This window comes from Trichomycterus rosablanca, chromosome 13 (assembly GCF_030014385.1).
Source record: "Trichomycterus rosablanca isolate fTriRos1 chromosome 13, fTriRos1.hap1, whole genome shotgun sequence".
Lineage (NCBI taxonomy): Eukaryota > Metazoa > Chordata > Actinopteri > Siluriformes > Trichomycteridae > Trichomycterus > Trichomycterus rosablanca.
In genome coordinates, this window is record NC_086000.1 from 18,332,513 (window position 1) to 18,352,318 (window position 19,806).

The following is a 19,806-nucleotide window of genomic DNA, read 5'->3' on the forward strand; positions in this document are numbered from 1 at the left end:
GATCAGTGATGGTTTGGGCTGCCATATCATGGCATTCCCTTGGCCCAATACTTGTGCTAGATGGGCGCGTCACTGCCAAGGACTACCGAACCATTCTGGAGAACCATGTGCATCCAATGGCGGTGCCGTGTATCAGGATGACAATGCACCAATACACACAGCAAGACTGGTGAAAGATTGGTTTGATGAACATGAAAGTGAAGTTGAACATCTCCCATGGCCTGCACAGTCACCAGATCTAAATATTATTGAGCCACTTTGGGGTGTTTTGGAGAAGCGAGTCAGGAAACGTTTTCCTCCACCAGCATCACGTAGTGACCTGGCCACTATCCTGCAAGAAGAATGGCTTAAAATCCCTCTGACCACTGTGCAGGACTTGTATATGTCATTTCCAAGACGAATTGACGCTGTATTGGCCGCAAAAGGAGGCCCTACACCATACTAATAAATTATTGTGGTATAAAACCAGGTGTTTCAGTTATTTTGTCCAACCCCTGTAAGTGATACTACTCTCTGTGAACCTGTCTCTGGCAGGTGAAAAGAAGCAGTTGGGAACTGCATGCATGTCAGAGGGTGTTTGGTATGGCCATCCCCAGTGAGGGTAGGGGTCTGCAGCAGTGGAGTAAAAGTAAAGATACATATGGGTAATTGTATGTGACTAGACTGGGAGAGAAAGGGATTTAATTATATATAATATTTAACACATTTTGTTCCTGCCCTTAAGAGCTTTTGTTCCCACCCACTTTTAACACAAAATCTCACATTTCTTAGGCTCTAATTCCAGTAGAGATAATTATTGCCTGATGAAACTAATTTTACCTTGATTTGAGACCTGTCAAACTACAGAAGGCATATAATTGTAATCAGCGATTATACTTCTAAACAAAAAAAAAATACTAAGAACAGAACGAAACCGACAAAGAATTTCACTAAAACCTAACACCTAACAATTCTTTGGTGTCTACAGAGTGATTTATAAAAGATGACTGAAAAGTCTGTACTAACCTAAAGAAATGAATTACGATAAATTACGATTTGTGATTACAATTAATATATGTCAAGATAAAGGCCGAAATCGTAATAGAAGTCATACCATCTGTGTTGATCTATGATGTGTTTTATTTTATTTGTCCAGGTTTCACATAACCCCAACTATGCAGGTCCAGTATTACACAGGAGGTTTTTACAGTTTCAGACATACAACTAAGACAGAAAAACGACTTTAGGAATTTTGAATTCAACATCACCGTTGGGTGTTTTTTTTAGGGCATTAAAAGGAGTTGGTTAAAATATTCCCAAAACCATAAGCTTTAGCTGTTAAGAAAAATGAACATATGCACACACCTATTTAAGTTTTCTAACGTGTTGTTGTTTGCACTATTACTATAATAAATGACAAACATGTTCAGTAATGCCATGCTCCAACTATACAACTGCACGTTTAAATGTAGTTTATCTGCAGTCAGACTCTGTGGTATAGTCATACATATTGATGGTATACAGGCAGTGCTTCAGGCTCGGCTTGCTCTAGTAATGCTGAGACTGCTTAATGCTGAGCTGCATTGAGAACAGGTTTAGAGAGCTTGAATGCCTTCTGCTGAGGCAGGATTCTATTTGCAGCTTCACTTGCCTTTGTGTGCCCCATAATGATGGCATAAGGGTGCCCAGACTCATTGTTCTCTAGCCAATGGAAATTGGCGGACAAGAAAACTATAGCAATGCTTATACATATGCTTATGCTATGTTTGTGCATAGTAAAACGTGTATATTCACACATGTAGCAAAAAGGTCTGCTTTTTTTTTTTTTTTTTACCAAACATGGACTACACTTCATGACCAGGTGAATGGTGAGTCATTGTGCAGAACAGCCAATCAGAAGTCACCAGTCTGGATTTATGCCAGGGTTTTTAGGCTTCTAATTCTTTAAACACATGTTCTTGGGAAAAGTCATTTCTACAAGAAAAAAACAGCCTGGAGAGAGAACATGCCCTACACACAATCTGGCTTTTTTTGTGACCGGTTAATCCGGGAAAGGGAAAGAAAGGACGGTGAAGGATCTGTGAACAAGCCTCTCCGATTTAGTGGTCAGGACTTTAACATCCTGAAACAGGAGTGCCTCCAGAAAAAGACCTTGTTTGAGGATGAAACCTTCCCAGCTACTGTGGAGTCCCTCGGATACAAGGAGCTGGGCCACAAGTCTAATAAGGTCAAGAACATTGTCTGGAAAAGACCCAAGGTAGGTGGAAATTGGACTGTGGTTAAGAATCCAAGTGTTTTTTTAGAACTATTTAGACTATTATTTTAATGTTGTGGCTGTATGTTTAGAGAGTATTTGTAAAAATAAGTGGGATTGTTTTAGAATGTTTCCTATCCTACAGTGATGACCCATCCTCTCATCGTGTTCTATGCTGGTAAATGAGTTTAATTAGGCTTGTAATAAAAATCTTGTTTGTCAAAGTATGAAATTATTCTCACCAAAAACTTTTCCACATTGTAACTCTTTATACCTACACTCATTAATTATTTTATCAATCAGGAATGGGGATAAATTCCACTTGCAAAACTGCAACAATTAGTTTCCTCAGTTCCCAAACTATTAAAAAATCTCATTAATAGGAATGCTAATGGAGCACAGTGGTAAACACGCTTCTGTCCTAACTTTTTCGAATGTGTCGCAGGAATCAAACTTTAAATGTGTCTATATTTACAAAATACAGTTGATTGGTAAAAAAAAAATAAAGGGAGAAGAAAATGTTTTCTTTCTACTTTGTCAGTTAAATAAAGATATAAGATAATTAACAAATCACAGATTGTTCTTTTTATTGTATTTTACAAAACGTCCCATCTTTTCTGGAAATGGGGTTTGTATATAAAAACCAAGCACCTAACAAATGCTCATGGACTGATGGACATTTAACTTTTTATTTGAATTCTATTTGCTCAATTCATTCACGTGCTCTGATTGAGAAAGACACCTTCACATTATTCACCACAACCAATGTTAAGTTTGACTGGTAACATTTTAAAAGTAAGCAAACTGAAGCAAATTAAACTTTTTTTTTATTTTATTTTTAAAGTTTAAAAAAAAAACTTTAATAGAATTTTCAATATAGCCGTTTCTAAAGGTAGTACTAGATGTCCAAGATGTCTTTTCTATTGTGGACTGAAAGTAAATATTTTATAATTATACTCTTTCATATTTACAATTATAAATATGTATTCCAAATATGAGGGTTCTTCAAAAAGTTTCTGCAGTCTATGTATTAGGAATTTCAAAAACAAATGACATGACTTTTCTACATAGTCACCTTCTGATGCATTTTTCCCAGCGCTGAACCAATTTTTCAATGTCATTAGCAAAAAATGTTTTTGGTTGAGCATGTATCCACTGATGCACCGCTTCACATCATCACATGAAAATCTTCTTCCCCTTAAAGCTTCTTTGAACGGTCCAAAAAGGTAGAAATCAGATGCCACTAAATCCGAACTATAAGCTCTCTCAGTCTCCCACACACAACCAGACACTAAAACTCCTCCCACCCTCACCGTTTTCAATGAAAATATAAAAGTGTGGAAACTTTTTGAAGATCCCTTGTACAATATTCCATTATTTTTACCTAATCCGCAAATCTAGATTAGGTAAAAATCTAATTTCTCCACACACACAAACATTAAGCCAGACATCATCTTTGCTTTGTGTGTTAATGTTTGCTTTTGTATTAGTGCTAATAATATAATCTGTGTCCTGTAGGAGATTTGTGAAAACCCACAGTTCATTGTTGGAGGAGCTAGCAGAACAGACATCTGCCAGGGAGACCTAGGTATGACAAGTTACATATTGGGACGTCAACAAATTTGGTACAATTTAAGCACCAGATTATAGGATCACATACCAGCAGGGGCCTCTCAATATTGTGACTATGCTGGTGGAAGGGAATCTGGCTGGCCGCACTTCTCATTGTTGTGTCCTCTACACGGGCAACAAAAAGAGGCCAAAGACACAAAGGTTGTGTATAGGGCATAGCTGGTAACACTAGCCTGTTTCTATGGGCAATCCAAAAGTGCTGAGGTCAGCAGTCAATCCCAAGTTGTTTTTGGTCAAGATTTTGTGGAATCAAGCAAATGTATGTGCTTTTTATTTAATGTCATCTTTGGTTTTCTTTAAAAAATAAGCAGCATAGGCCGTTTATGTCTACTTTGGTATGCTTAACACTTTCTCTTGTCTGTGGTTTAGGTGACTGCTGGCTTTTGGCAGCGATTGCCAGTCTAACTCTAAACGAGAAACTGCTGTATCGGGTTGTTCCTCAAGAGCAGAGCTATTCTGACAATTATGCTGGAATCTTTCACTTCCAGGTAGGTGCCATTTATTTATGTAGCTCTGTCCCATAGAGGCAAATTTTCTATTCTTTCAATCTTTCATTTCTGAAGTAGTTTTGGCGTTATGGTGACTGGGTGGATGTTGTGGTTGATGATCGGATCCCTACCATCAACAATCAGCTGGTGTTCACAAAGTCTGCAGAGAGAAACGAATTCTGGAGCGCTCTCCTAGAGAAAGCATACGCCAAGTCAGACCTGCAATTATTTCTTTTTTATTTCTTTTAAATATAATATTGTGACTGTTTTCATCTGATTTACAGAAGTTTTCCATTTTAAAATGTATGTTTAATTCAGGTTACATGGTTCCTATGAGGCTCTGAAGGGTGGTAACACTACAGAAGCTATGGAGGACTTTACTGGAGGAGTGACCGAGTTCTTTGAGATGAAGGAGGCACCCAAAGACCTTTATAAGATCATGAAGAAAGCCTTGGAGAGAGGCTCTCTCATGGGTTGCTCTATTGATGTAAGTTACACAGCTCCTGTTTAAAAAAATAGGGCAAAAACAATTATCTATTAAAATTAAACGTGGCCTTCTGAGTGGTACAACAGAAATTCCTATCAACCTTAGACTTCAGAGTCAACCCTTGGTAAAGCCATAGTCACCTATGTCCGAGAGTCCTAGTATAACTGCCATTGTTTTCTTAGTAATTTGATGTGACTCTACTTAGAATTAGATATACATATATATAAAGGAGGCCAGTTAGTTCTCCATCCAGGTGCATTCTCTGCTCCATCAAGTTAAATGAACAGCAGGTCAAAAAGAAGCCTACCATGGAACATCTGGACCAAGGCAGGAATACCCCTTGGATAGTGTTCTGCCAGTGCCACACCAGTGCTCACACTCTTTCACTCACACCTAGAGGCAGTTTATAGTAGCTAATCCGTATACAGACATGTTTTGGAGAGGTGGGAGGACACCAGAACACCAAGACAAAACTAAGAAGGAGAAGTTCGAACCCAAGCTGTGCAGCAGCCAAACTACAAGCCTAGTGTATACAGTGCCTTGCAAAAGTATTCAGCCCCCTTGAACTTTTCAACCTTTTGCCACATTTCAGGCTTCAAACATAACGATATGAAATTGTAATTTTTTGTGAAGAATCAACAACAAGCGGGACACAATCGTGAAGTGGAACGAAATTTATTGGATATTTTAAACTTTTTTTAGAAATAAAAAACTGAAAAGTGGGGCGTGCAATATTATTCAGCCCCCTTGCGTTAATACTTTGTAGCGCCACCTTTTGCTGCGATTACAGCTGCAAGTCGCTTGGGGTATGTCTCTATTAGTTTTGCACATCGAGATACTGAAATTTTTGCCCATTCTTCCTTGCAAAACAGTTCGAGCTCAGTGAGGTTGGATGGAGAGCGTTTGTGAACAGCAGTTTTCAGCTCTTTCCACAGATTCTCGATGGGATTCAGGTCTGGACTTTGACTTGGCCATTCTAACACCTGGATACGTTTATTTGTGAACCATTCCATTGTAGATTTTGCTTTATGTTTTGGATCATTGTCTTGTTGGAAGATAAATCTCCGTCCCAGTCTCAGGTCTTTTGCAGACTGCAACAGGTTTTCTTCCAGAATGGTCCTGTATTTGGCTCCATCCATCTTCCCATCAATTTTAACCATCTTCCCTGTCCCTGCTGAAGAAAAGCAGGCCCAAACCATGATGCTGCCACCACCATGTTTGACAGTGGGGATGGTGTGTTCAGGGTGATGAGCTGTGTTGCTTTTATGCCAAACATAACGTTTTGCGTTGTGGCCAAAAAGTTCGATTTTGGTTTCATCTGACCAGAGCACCTTCTTCCACATGCTTGGTGTGTCTCCCAGGTGACTTTTTATAGATATCTTTGAGAAATGGCTTTCTTCTTGCCACTCTTCCATAAAGGCCAGATTTGTGCAGTGTACGACTGATTGTTGTCCTATGGACAGATTCTCCCACCTCAGCTGTAGATCTCTGCAGTTCATTCAGAGTGATAATGGGCCTCTTGGCTGCATCTCTGATCGGTCTTCTCCTTGTTTGAGCTGAAAGTTTAGAGGGACGGCCGGGTCTTGGTAGATTTGCAGTGGTCTGATACTCCCTTCATTTCAATATGATCGCTTGCACAGTGCTCCTTGAGATGTTTAAAGCTTGGGAAATCTTTTTGTATCCAAATCCGGCTTTAAACTTCTCCACAACAGTATCTCGGACCTGCCTGGTGTGTTCCTTGGTCTTCATGATGCTCTCTGCGCTTTAAACAGAACTCTGAGACTATCACAGAGCAGGTGCATTTATACGGAGACTTGATTACACACAGGTGGATTCTATTTATCACCATCAGTCATTTAGGTCAACACTGGATCATTCAGAGATCCTCACTGAACTTCTGGAGTGAGTTTGCTGCACTGAAAGTAAAGGGGCTGAATAATATTGCACGCCCCACTTTTCAGGTTTTTATTTCTAAAAAAAGTTTAAAATATCCAATAAATTTCGTTCCACTTCACAATTGTGTCGCACTTGTTATTGATTCTTCACAAAAAATTACAATTTCATATCTTTATGTTTAAAGCCTGAAATGTGGCAAAAGGTTGAAAAGTTCAAGGGGACTGAATACTTTTGCAAGGCACTGTATATCAGTTTGAGGAGTATATATTAGAGGAATATAACAGAGAAAATCTGTTTCCAAATGCAGATGAGATTATTCATATTTGAAATGAATTAATCTTACATTTAGAATTAATATTAAATATTAGTTTTAAGTAATATAAAAGCTATTTATAAATAATTCTAAACAATAGTGACCAGCAGTAGGCATTATTGGGTTTTGTTTTTTTCAGTCCTTGGTCCCGGCTCGCTTTGAAACTCGTATTGTAACTGGGCTTGTGAAAGGCCATGCCTACTCTGTAACTGCTGTAGATGAGGTAAGAACAAAGATGTTTCTTTTTATGTGTTTTGGACATGAGTATAAAGCAAGGTTGTGGTTAAAACTGTTAGTGATAATAAAATGTTAAATGTTACCAAATCTCATTCTAGTGTAAACAGAATGTACAAAAAGTATGCCTGGTACGCCTCCGTAATCCTTGGGGTCAGGTGGAGTGGAATGGACCTTGGAGTGATAAGTATGTCACTTTTAGTGCTGAGCATGAATATGTTATAATGACACTAAGATGTACAGTACTTGTTTTAAACAGCATGTTGATAATATTAGTATAATTTTATTTTAAATCTGTGTAGTTCAAAGGAGTGGTCTACAATCTCTAAGGAAGAAAAAGAAAAACTGCATCATCAGAATGCAGAGGATGGAGAGTTCTGGTGAGTACATCTACTGAGATCTGTCCAGCTGAAGGCCCTCCAAGTACTGAGGAACTCCAGTTTATAGAAGGTTTTATTGTTTTAGACAAAGAAGCTTGTTTCAGTCATTCAGATCTTGAAAAAGAACTTTTTAGCCAAACGTTCGTGAACAGCTGTCCTAATTATTATGTTTAAGTGTTTTAGCACATACATCCATTGCTAACAGGTATATAAAATCAGTTAGGTGCAGAGAAATGTCAGTGGCCTACAATAAAAATGCTTTTTTGATTGTATGGGCACAAATTCACATAGACATTCTCCAGGATCTTGTGGAAAGGCTTCCCAGGAAAAGATTAATGTCTGTTGTTTTGGAATCTAACAGCTTTATGGTCAGGTATCCTCATACTTCTGGCAATATAGTATACAAGTCCAAGTGTATATAAACTGTATGTTACTAGAGCAGCAAGGGGGGCATAAGTTAGGAATGTTAGGAATTATTTTAAAGGCTTTGAGTAGCGCAATATTTTCTCAGGTTTAAGACTGGCATGGCAAACTTTAATCTCTTGCCCCTGCAGTGAGCTTTCAACTAAGTTATGGGGCGGCACGGTGGCTAAGTGGGTAGCACTGTCGCCTCACAGCAAGAAGGTCCTGGGTTCGATCCCCAGGTGGGGCGGTCCGGGTCCTTTCTGTGTGGAGTTTGCATGTTCTCCCCGTGTCTGCGTGGGTTTCCCCCGGAGCTCCGGTTTCCTCCCACAGTCCAAAGACATGCAAGTGAGGTGAATTGGAGATACTAAATTGTCCATGACTGTGTTCGATATTAAACTTGTGAACAGATGAGTCTTCTTTTACTACCGTTTCCTGTCATGAATGTAACCAAAAGTGTAAAACATGACGTTAAAATCCTAATAAACAAACAAACAAACTAAGTTACTGTCTATATTATCCAGGATGGCCTTCGATGATTTCAAAAAGAATTACACAAGACTAGAGATCTGTAACTTGACCCCTGATGCGCTGGATGATGATAAGCTCCACAAATGGACAGTATCTGTGAACGAGGGCCGCTGGGTACGAGGCTGCTCTGCTGGAGGCTGCAGGAATTATCCGGGTAGGCAACTAGTGATTTGTGGTCCCTCATCAAGGTAATGATATTTACAATACTAATATAACAGTACCTTTCTTATCATGAGTGGAATCTGTGTTGTAGACACGTTTTGGACAAATCCTCAGTATCGTCTGCGTCTCCTGGAGGAGGATGATGATCCAGAAGACAATGAGGTGACCTGCACCTTTGTGGTGTCTCTCATGCAGAAAAACAGAAGAAAAGACCGCAAACTGGGTGCCAACCTATTCACTATTGGATTTGCCATCTATGAGGTACTACGTTTAACTCAGTAAAAATCAGCAAAATCAGTTGAGTGCACCTGCAGAGGGGGGCAACAGTCTTCTTTTTTTCTTTTCTTTTAAATATATATACTGTACATTGATCAGCCATAACATTAAAACCACCTCCTTGTTTCTACACTTACTGTCCATTTAATCAGCTCCACTTACCATATAGAAGCACTTTGTAGTTCTACAATTACTGACTGTAGTCCATCTGTTCTTCAATGGTCAGGACTCTCCCAGGACCCACTACAGAGCAGGTATTATTTGGGTGGTGGATCATTCTCAGCACTGCAGTGACACTGACATGGTGGTGGTGTGTTAGTGTGTGTTGTGCTGGTATGAGTGAATCAGACACAGCAATGCTGATTGAGTTTTTAAACACCTCACTGTCACTGCTGGACTGAGAATAGTCCACCAACCAAAAATATATCCAGCCAACAGTGCCCCGTGGGAAGCGTCCTTTGACCACTGATGAAGGTCTGGAAGATGACTAACTCAAACAGCAGCAATAGATGAGCGATCGTCTCTGACTTTACATCTACAAGGTGGACCAACTAGGTAGGAGTGTCTAAAAGAGTGGACAGTGAGTGGACACCGTAAGTAATACCTGCTCTGTAGTGGTCCTGACCATAGAAGAACAGGGTGAAAGCAGGCTAAAAAGGTATGTAGAGTAACAGATGGACTACAGTCAGTAATGTATATATACAGTGGGGGAAATAAGTATTTGATCCCCTGTTGATTTTGTAAGTTTACCGGTTATGTGCACAAAAGGCACACAAATTAGTCCTGTCCCTGTATAAAAGACTCCTGTCACAGAATCAGTTTCTTCCGTTCAAATCTCTCGACCACCATGGGCAAGACCAAAGAGCTATCAAAGGACGTCAGGGACAAGATTGTTGACCTGCACAAGGCTGGAATGGGCTACAAGACCATAAGCAAGAAGCTTGGTGAGAAAGAGACCACTGTTGGTGCGATAATTCGAAAATGGAAGAAATACAAGATCAGTCAATCACCCTCACTCTGGAGCTCCATGCAAGATCTCACCTGGTGGGGTAAGAATGATTCTGAGAAAGGTGAGGTCAGTCCAGAATTACACGGGAGGAGCTTGTCAATTATCTCAAAAGGAGCTGGGAGCACAGTCACCAAGAAAACCATTAGTAACACACTTCGCCGTAATGGATTGAGATCCTGCAGTGCCCGCAAAGTCCCTTTGCTCAAGAAGGCTCATGTACAGGCCCGTCTGAAGTTTGCCAATGAACACCTGAATGATTCAGAGAAAGCTTGGGAGAATGTGATATGGTCAGATGAGACCAAAATTGAGCTCTTTGGCATCAACTCCACTCGCCGTGTTTGGAGGCAAAGAAATGCCCGGTGGGGATGGTGTTCTTGGGGTCATATCCAGCATTTCTCTGCTCCCAGCTCCCTTGAGATCATTGACAAGCTCCTCCCGTGTAATTGTGGACTGACCTCACCTTTCTCAGAATCATTCTTACCCCACCAGGTGAGATCTTGCATGGAGCTCCAGAGTGAGGGTGATTGACTGTGATCTTGTATTTCTTTCATTTTCGAATTATCGCACCAACAGTGGTCAGCTTACAACAGCTTCTTGCTGATGGTCTTGTAGCCCATTCCAGCCTTGTGCAGGTCTACAATCTTGTCCCTGACGCCCTTTGATAGCTCTTTGGTCTTTCCCATGGTGGTCGAGAGATTTGAACGGAAGAAACTGATTCTGTGACAGGAGTCTTTTATACAGGGACAGGACTATTTTGTGTGCCTCATGGGCACATAACCGGTCTGTGGGGGTCAGAATTCTTGCTGGTTGGTAGGGGATCAAATACTTATTTCCCTTAATTAAATACAAATTAATTTATAACTTTTATTTAATGTTTTTTTTCTGGATTTTTTGTTGATATTCTGTCTCTCTCTCTGTTAAAATAAACCTTCCATAAAAAGAATAGACTGTTCAAGTCTTTGTAAGGGGGTAAACTTACAAAATCAGCAGGGGATCAAATACTTATTTCCCCCACTGTATATACAAAGTGAGTACACCCCTCACATTTCTGCAGATATTTAAGTATATCTTTTCATGGGACAACACTGACAAAATGACACTTTGACACAATGAAAAGTAGTCTGTGTGCAGCTTATATAACAGTGTAAATTTATTCTTCCCTCAAAATAACTTAATATACAGCCATTAATGTCTAAACCACCAGCAACAAAAGTGAGTACACCCCTTAGTGAAAGTTCCTGAAGTGTCAATATTTTGTGTGGCCACCATTATTTCCCAGAACTGCCTTAACTCTCCTGGGCATGGAGTTTACCAGAGCTTCACAGGTTGCCACTGGAATGCTTTTCCACTCCTCCATGACGACATCACGGAGCTGGCGGATATTCGAGACTTTGCGCTCCTCCACCTTCCGTTTGAGGATGCCCCAAAGATGTTCTATTGGGTTTAGGTCTGGAGACATGCTTGGCCAGTCCATCACCTTTACCCTCAGCCTCTTCAATAAAGCAGTGGTCGTCTTAGAGGTGTGTTTGGGGTCATTATCATGCTGGAACACTGCCCTGCGACCCAGTTTCCAGAGGGAGGGGATCATGCTCTGCTTCAGTATTTCACAGTACATATTGGAGTTCATGTGTCCCTCAATGAAATGTAACTCCCCAACACCTGCTGCACCCATGCAGCCCCAGACCATGGCATTCCCACCACCATGCTTGACTGTAGGCATGACACACTGATCTTTGTACTCCTCACCTGATTGCCGCCACACATGCTTGAGACCATCTGAACCAAACAAATTAATCTTGGTCTCATCAGACCAGAGGACATGGTTCCAGTAATCCATGTCCTTTGTTGACATGTCTTCAGCAAACTGTTTGCGGGCTTTCTTGTGTAGAGACTTCAGAAGAGGCTTCCTTCTGGGGTGACAGCCATGCAGACCAATTTGATGTAGTGTGCGGCGTATGGTCTGAGCACTGACAGGCTGACCCCCCACCTTTTCAATCTCTGCAGCAATGCTGACAGCACTCCTGCGCCTATCTTTCAAAGACAGCAGTTGGATGTGACGCTGAGCACGTGCACTCAGCTTCTTTGGATGACCAACGCGAGGTCTGTTCTGAGTGGACCCTGCTCTTTTAAAACGCTGGATGATCTTGGCCACTGTGCTGCAGCTCAGTTTCAGGGTGTTGGCAATCTTCTTGTAGCCTTGGCCATCTTCATGTAGCGCAACAATTCGTCTTTTAAGATCCTCAGAGAGTTCTTTGCCATGAGGTGCCATGTTGGAACTTTCAGTGACCAGTATGAGAGAGTGTGAGAGCTGTACTACTAAATTGAACACACCTGCTCCCTATGCACACCTGAGACCTAGTAACACTAACGGGTCACATGACATTTTGGAGGGAAAATGACAAGCAGTGCTCAATTTGGACATTAAGGGGTGTAGTCTCTTAGGGGTGTACTCACTTTTGTTGCCGGTGGTTTAGACATTAATGGCTGTATATTGAGTTATTTTGAGGGAAGAATAAATTTACACTGTTATATAAGCTGCACACAGACTACTTTTCATTGTGTCAAAGTGTCATTTTGTCAGTGTTGTCCCATGAAAAGATATACTTAAATATCTGCAGAAATGTGAGGGGTGTACTCACTTTTGTGATACACTGTATATATAGGTAATAATGTTTATATATATATATATATATACAGTATATATATATATATATATATATATATATATATATATATATATATATATATATATATATATATATATATATATATATATATATATATACGTATATATATATATATATATATTACAATTTTCATAGGTTTATTTGTTTTTCATTACAAATCATACAGTTCATCATAAAGTTAAACCCTTGAACCTTTGAATATACATACACTTAGTATTTGGCACTACTAAAAAGCAAGTTAGCACATTTGTGAAACTGACCAAAAGGTGAATTCCTTTGTACATAAGGTCGTATATCCTTATCATTTTCATCAAATAATATGCTCAGCAACACTTACATTTCATCTACTCATCAGAATCTCGTTTCTGTTAATAAATGTTTGACAATTGTTCACCTATTATAAATACAGCCATACCAGCAGCAAACTGTGACTCTTAAACCTCTGGCAACCTTAAAAAAACATATGAAAAATTTGAAGAATTTACCCAGAGTTTACTACAATGACGACATTTTAGGGCCACTGTTAAGATTTTTTAATATTTAGATTTTGAGAATAAAGTCGTAATACTTTAGAAAAACAAATCTGTTTATTTTTCTTGTAGTAACAAACTGATGCAGCTGTGCAAGGAGTTTGAGTATTTCTTTATTTGTGAAACTGAATTGTTACAGGACTGATATTTATTAAGTTAAATATATATGTAAATACTGTGTTTATTTTTCCCTTCATTCATAGGTTCCAAAGGAGGTATGAAACAGCAGTGGAGTGTGTTGCTTGAACATCATTTGTGGTTTCTCTCCAGCAGAGGCTGAGTAGTGTGCCTTGTCACCGTGTTGCTGTGTGCATGCTTTTGACTACCAGTTTTCCTAACTTTATCTTTTATGACTACATCACTCAGTTTGAACCATTGTTGTTTATGCTGTTGTACTTTCCTGTCTCTGTGTGTCAGATGCATGGAAACAAGCAGCACATGCAGAAGGAGTTCTTTCTGTTGAACACTTCCAAGGCTCGCAGCAAGGCTTACATTAACCTGCGAGAAGTGACTCAGCGATTCAGGCTGAGCCCTGGCGAGTATGTCATCGTACCCTCCACCTACGAGCCCCACCAGGAGGGCGAGTTCATCCTCCGTGTCTTTTCAGAAAAGAGAAACACCTCCGAGTGAGTTCCAGAGATAACTGTATGATGGGCGTGGGGATGGGGAAGTCAATTTGATTGTATATTATTTGGATGATCTTAAATCTCAAAATACCCTCTTACTTAAATTTTGATTTTAAAATGGTTAACTACTGAAATGTAACTGGTTCTAATAATATAGAATAGTGCTCTGGTGATATTTGTTATCTAAAGCCTACAATTTTCTAGTGGAGATCAGAAGTCTAATATTGAAATCCCACTTGTGTGTATCTATTAACTATTTAAACTTGTTTACTAGTAGTTTACTGACCCCTAGATGTTAAGATTGGAAGAAGGACACTGGACTTTTTTAGAAATAGAATAAAGATCTTCCTTATTTTAGTTGGAAATATTTTTTTTATTTATAACTGTACAAAACATTTATGGGTCTTAGGGTGTTCTTAGGGTGTCTGATAAAAAAATAACTTAATTGGCCTCCATAATAGACAAACATACGTATTACTTAGAGTCAATACACTTTCAATTGCAGCATATGAACTTGTTAATATGATTTTATTATTTAATATAAATAATAAATGTGACCAGTGTTTGTGGATTTTTATTTAGGGAAATAGAGAACAGGATTGAAGCCGACCATCCAGTGGTGAGTGCTACATGAAACATGCTCTACATCTATGTTTTAAGGGACTTGAATAAATGAAATTAATTCTAAAATTATAATACAAAATAACTCCTACTCACTGTTGAAATAATGGTTAGTGGGCAGCACAGTAATGCAGGAGGTAGTGTGGGCACTGCACAGCAACAGAGTCTGGAGAATTTGGTTTTGCTCATTGCCTTCAAGAGTTCAGGTTCTTTGTACATCCATATGGTGGTTCGATCAACTGGCACCCTGTCCAGGGTGTACACATTATGAGCCTGATCATGATCAAGTGGTTATTAAAGAATAAATACATGAATTAATAAATGTTGGGGACATTTAACAATAAACAGTATGGGATTTTTCCATTAGCATCTACACTGAATTGATGCATCGACACTGAATTATCTTAGAGAATATATATGGAAATAGATATAAAAACCTTATTTTTGGAATTTCCAAAATACCTTTTTTCTCTCCATGATTTCATATTCCCAATATGATACAGATTGATAAAGGGCATTGGTGGCTCAGCAGTTAAGGTACTAGAATAACAATTGGAAGTTTGCTGTTTCAAGTCCAACCACCAAGGCGCTTAAACACTCTATTGCTTGCATTGTGTTTGGTCACAATTCTTAGTCACTTTGGATAAAATCGTATGTAAAATTCCATAAATGTAAATACAGATCTGGATATAAAAACTATAAGAACAATAAAAATAAGAACATGTTCACTGTGACTTTTCTCACTGCCACTTGACTTTATGATCTCAGCCGGATCCAGCCTCAGCAGGGGAGGAGACCGATGAGGACCAGCAGTTCAGAACTATTTTTCATCAAAGAGACGTGAGTACTAGAGAGAAGAGAGAGAGTACTCTGGAAGATGATGGTTGCGATTTTTAGGAATATCTACCTACCTACAGTATACCACTTTTTTCTTCCTACTTTTTATAATAGTAGAAAGAAAACACAATAGGGATAGGGCCACCCCTGACCAGATGTTATCTGAATGGTGGGTTATTATCAGCACCGAAGTTAGTAGCTGTATAGCTATATATAAATACACCTATATGTTAAATGTACATAATTAAATGGCCAATGCTATAAAATGCACGTATATTTTAGGTGTACCTAATAAAATAACTAATACATGTAGTTATGGGGCTAATGTTGAAATCAGATCTAAATTAGCTCAATAACATTACTTATTCAAGTTATTCAAATGCTTTGACATCAGTTCTTTCTTATTCTACAGGAGAAGGAGATTTCAGCCAATGAACTGAGGAATGTTTTGAACAGGGTGGTAGTTGAGTGTAAGTATATTTCGAGGGTTATTGTTTTTCAGCTTACTTGCAGTCCCATAAAAGGAGCATTTTTCCATATTACAGATAGTGAAATGAATACGGAAGGCTTCAGTCTGGAGACCTGTCGCAGCATGATTGCTTTCATGGACGTATCCTTTGGAAATGACTGTCTACACTTGTAGCATACTGTGAATACTGCTAATTATTTTAATTGTATAATTTAATATTAATAGATTATAAGTGATCTAAGATCAATATTTATCTGGTTTAGGGCAGTTATTGATTATTTTGTGCTGGTTACTTAATGAGGGTCCGTTGATTCATGCAGGATAACTTTAGTTCTAATTCACTTACACTTAGTTTAGGTTAGATAGCTTTAATAATTTTCTCTGATATACACTATATAGCCAAAAGCACGTGGACACCCCTGACAGACTAAAATCCTGTGGAAAGCCTTTTCAAAAGAGTCTCGATATTATTGTCCATGAGTTTTGTAATTGGCCAACAAGCTCAAGTCAGGCCACATACTTTTGGCCATATAATGTATTTTTGAAGCAAGTGTACCAAATGTACCACCAATACCAAAACTTTAATAAACCAATTGGTTTAGCTATGCTAATCTAAAACATCACCTGAGACTCTGCAGCTATTTTTGTTTCACCCTGCTTTAGGTCATGAACTAAGCACAAGCTGTATAGAACAAGCTATTTGAGAAAAATTGTGTTGATTTATTAAGTAAATAAACAGTGAGGAAAAACATTAGATTGGTTAATTATCTCAAAAGGTGTACTTTTCAGTACATAAATACCTTAGCAGACTGTGTATGACCTTGATCACATTCTTTAGATGGATGGCACAGGCAGGCTGAATCTACAAGAGTTACGACTGTTATGGAATAAGATCAAACAGTGGCAGGTTTGGGGTCTTTTTGCTTTATAGATGTTAATACATACACATGTACATACACAGATTTACAGATGTGTTCGTTCTGTAGGGAATCTTTAAGCACTATGATACTGAGCAGACTGGTTCCATTAGCAGCTATGAGATGAGGAATGCCATTAATGATGCAGGTAAGTTTTAAATAGCGACTTCTGTTTGATTTATCTTTTGCCAGCTTTCAGTCTTAGTCTTGAAGCCCTTTTACATGGTGTTCTGCTGAAGATCCAAATCTTTTGCTGATGGTACCACATCTTAGAATTGTGGACATTACAGAACTTTTAATGATAGTTCACCTATAAAACTATGATTAGCAGCCACTGCTGTATTTAATGGTAGTACTGAAACAATCACATGATTAGACATATGACTGTAATATAAGGTGACCATATTTTGGTTCTTTAAAAAAAGTGGACACTTAGGGGAAGATGGGTAGCACAAGGCAAATAGAAGCCAATAGTGAGTTGTGGGAGGTTTGGGCTGAATGTGGTTCAAAATAAGTGCTACTATGGCAACATTAATGTATGACTTTTATTTATATTGAATTCATAAACAATAAAACGCCTTCATAACCTATAAGACCAGATAATCCTATTATTTTCTATTTAAACTATTAACATGCCTTTTACAAATTGGATAATAATAATACTTTAACTTTTATCACAGTTTACACAACTTTCTTAATTTTCATGGATACAGTATATAATACTGACAATAATAAACCACTTTTAAAACACTATTACACTTTTTAGACTAATCTGGTATATTTTCAAATATATTTTAGGCATAAAATTATCAGCAAAATTAAATTGTATTCTTTATGCGGAAGCCTATTTGTGATCCAAGTAGTGATCCACAACTTTTGTAACTCTGTAATTGAACTGTGTACATTTGCGCTTGGACATTATTAAAGCTTTGTTCCTGCACAACCAATCAATACAAAAATAGATAAGCAAGGTATGCCAAGTGTAGAAAGCAAATGTCAACATTACAGCAAAACCCAAATCCGTCCCGGGAAAAGTGATTTGGTCACCATATGTAACAGAGACCAAGCCACTTGAATCTTTGCTATATACTGTAGGTGGCTTATTTAAAAATAAGAATTTGGACATTTCTTGTTTTTGTAAATACATTTATTATAATGGATCTGTCACTGTGCAGTCATACATCTTGTGTGTTGTTCAGGGTTCCGTCTCAACAACCAGCTGTATGACATTATCACCATGCACTATGCCAACGAGAGCATGAACATCGACTTTGACAGCTTCATCAGTTGTATTGTGCGTTTGGAGGGCATGTTTAGTAAGTGGTTTACCCGTCAGTTTTAAAATCATTTGCTGCTGCAGCTTAATTATAAACAAATTGTTTCATTTGTCTGAAGTTATTCTGGTTTCTTTGCAGGAGCCTTTCAAGCATTTGACCAGGATGGACATGGCACAATCAGGCTGTCTATTCTGGAGGTACATGATAACAATAATAATGTGAAAATACTATAACCAATATAGTAATTTACAACTAGTTTCACTGTTCGTTCAGATTTTAAGCAATTTTGTGGCTTACCAGCACTTGTGTTTTAAATTTAGCAGTCAGGTTGCATTTAGATTTACACAATTAAAATGAACATAAGCATCATCTCTGAAGTAAACTCCCTGCTTAGTGCATGCAGACTGGGGTATTAAAACAATTGGGATCACCTCTGTGTGACCTTTCCAGCTATAAGAGCCACCACTCTTTTAAGAAAGCTTTTTACAAGACTTTGAAGTATATCTGCAGGAATTTGTGCCAATTCTGTCAAAGGAGCATTTGTATGGCTGGGGACTGATGTTGGTCACAAAAGCCTCAGTTGATATTCCAGTTCATTCCAAAGCTGTGCTGGCCACTGAAGTTTCTGTAAACCAACCAGCCAAGTTTGAAGCACATCATTTGCTTTATATAACTGATTTATTACACCTGTTAGCAGTTGTTGGGGATGAAACAGGTGAATTAAAAAATTATAAGGAGTGTCTCAATACTTTTGTCCATATTGTTTTTACGTCCAACTTAAAGTATCATTATGTATTTGATGACTAAGACCATTATTGACTGACTGTCTGTTCTGACTATAAACCCTTTCTTCCCCTCCCAGTGGCTCCAGCTGACTCTCTACGCCTAGACGCACTTATCATCCAAATAAGCCTGAAAAGCAGGACCAGAACCACCAGCTATTACCTCAACACTCAGTGTGCCAAACCTCTGCTACCTATCCCGATGTACTTTTAACCTCACTCTAGTACCACCGTTTCCTCTTAATCTTAAAGGCATCTACACCACACACATCTAAACCTTTACATCACTCCAATCTGCACTATTCACCTGTTTAAACATTCTTCATTCTCAAGGTCTCAGGGCACCTCCTCCTCCTGTTCGTCATTCTTCTATTTCCATCTTCACCTCTTAAACCACAGCGGAAACTCTCATTTCCTGTACCAATACAGTACCTCAGATTGCTTCTTATACACCTCCACTGTATGTTCATCTTTTAACGAATCTCTTAGCTAGACATAACCAGACTGTGAGAAGCAAATCCATAAACTTGATTATAATTTTTGATATGACTTCTACTTAGGTGCCTTGTCTCAAGACTATTACATTTTATCAGGGGAAAATCCACATGCTGTTTAAAGGAACATTGTTTTTAAATTGTATAGTGGAAAGAGCAGAAGCAGAGCGAGGAAAGAACCAACCCAAAGGATTCCAAAGCAGCACTCAACCATCAAATGCAGATAATCAGGGTTTGTTTCCACTGCATATAGAGGAAGGATGTAGGCTTCTATATGTAATTACTATTTCAGGTTCGGTCACCATTTCATTAAATACAGTAAATGATTGCTCAGTTCTTAAATAAAGTGTTCTTACTTACACATCATTGGATGCTTGATTTTTTTAACCCATAAACCATTAAAAATATTAATATACGTTTACAAGTTAAACAAATAATCTTTAAACTAATATGCTCAGTGCCATTTCTACCCTCATTAATAATACCAGCAAAAAGAATACATCTCTTTTAGGTGTATTAGAGG

At 38.5% G+C, this 19,806-nt stretch overlaps 1 protein-coding gene across 1 annotated transcript; it reads left to right on the top strand.

Moving 5' to 3' along the window:
* The first annotated feature begins 1,984 nt into the window (after nucleotides 1–1,984).
* On the top strand, nucleotides 1,985–19,636 carry capn3a (calpain 3a, (p94)). Its single transcript, XM_063008002.1, has 21 exons — nucleotides 1,985–2,236; nucleotides 3,752–3,821; nucleotides 4,235–4,353; nucleotides 4,432–4,565; nucleotides 4,672–4,840; nucleotides 7,189–7,272; nucleotides 7,385–7,470; nucleotides 7,586–7,663; nucleotides 8,590–8,750; nucleotides 8,850–9,019; nucleotides 13,464–13,475; nucleotides 13,678–13,886; nucleotides 14,469–14,505; nucleotides 15,276–15,347; nucleotides 15,757–15,814; nucleotides 15,890–15,954; nucleotides 16,652–16,720; nucleotides 16,800–16,878; nucleotides 17,930–18,046; nucleotides 18,146–18,204; nucleotides 18,870–19,636. Exons 1-21 carry the CDS (start codon nucleotides 1,985–1,987, stop codon nucleotides 18,894–18,896), a joined length of 2,127 nt encoding a protein of 708 aa, XP_062864072.1. The 3' UTR covers nucleotides 18,897–19,636.
* Nucleotides 19,637–19,806: the final 170 nt, after the last annotated feature.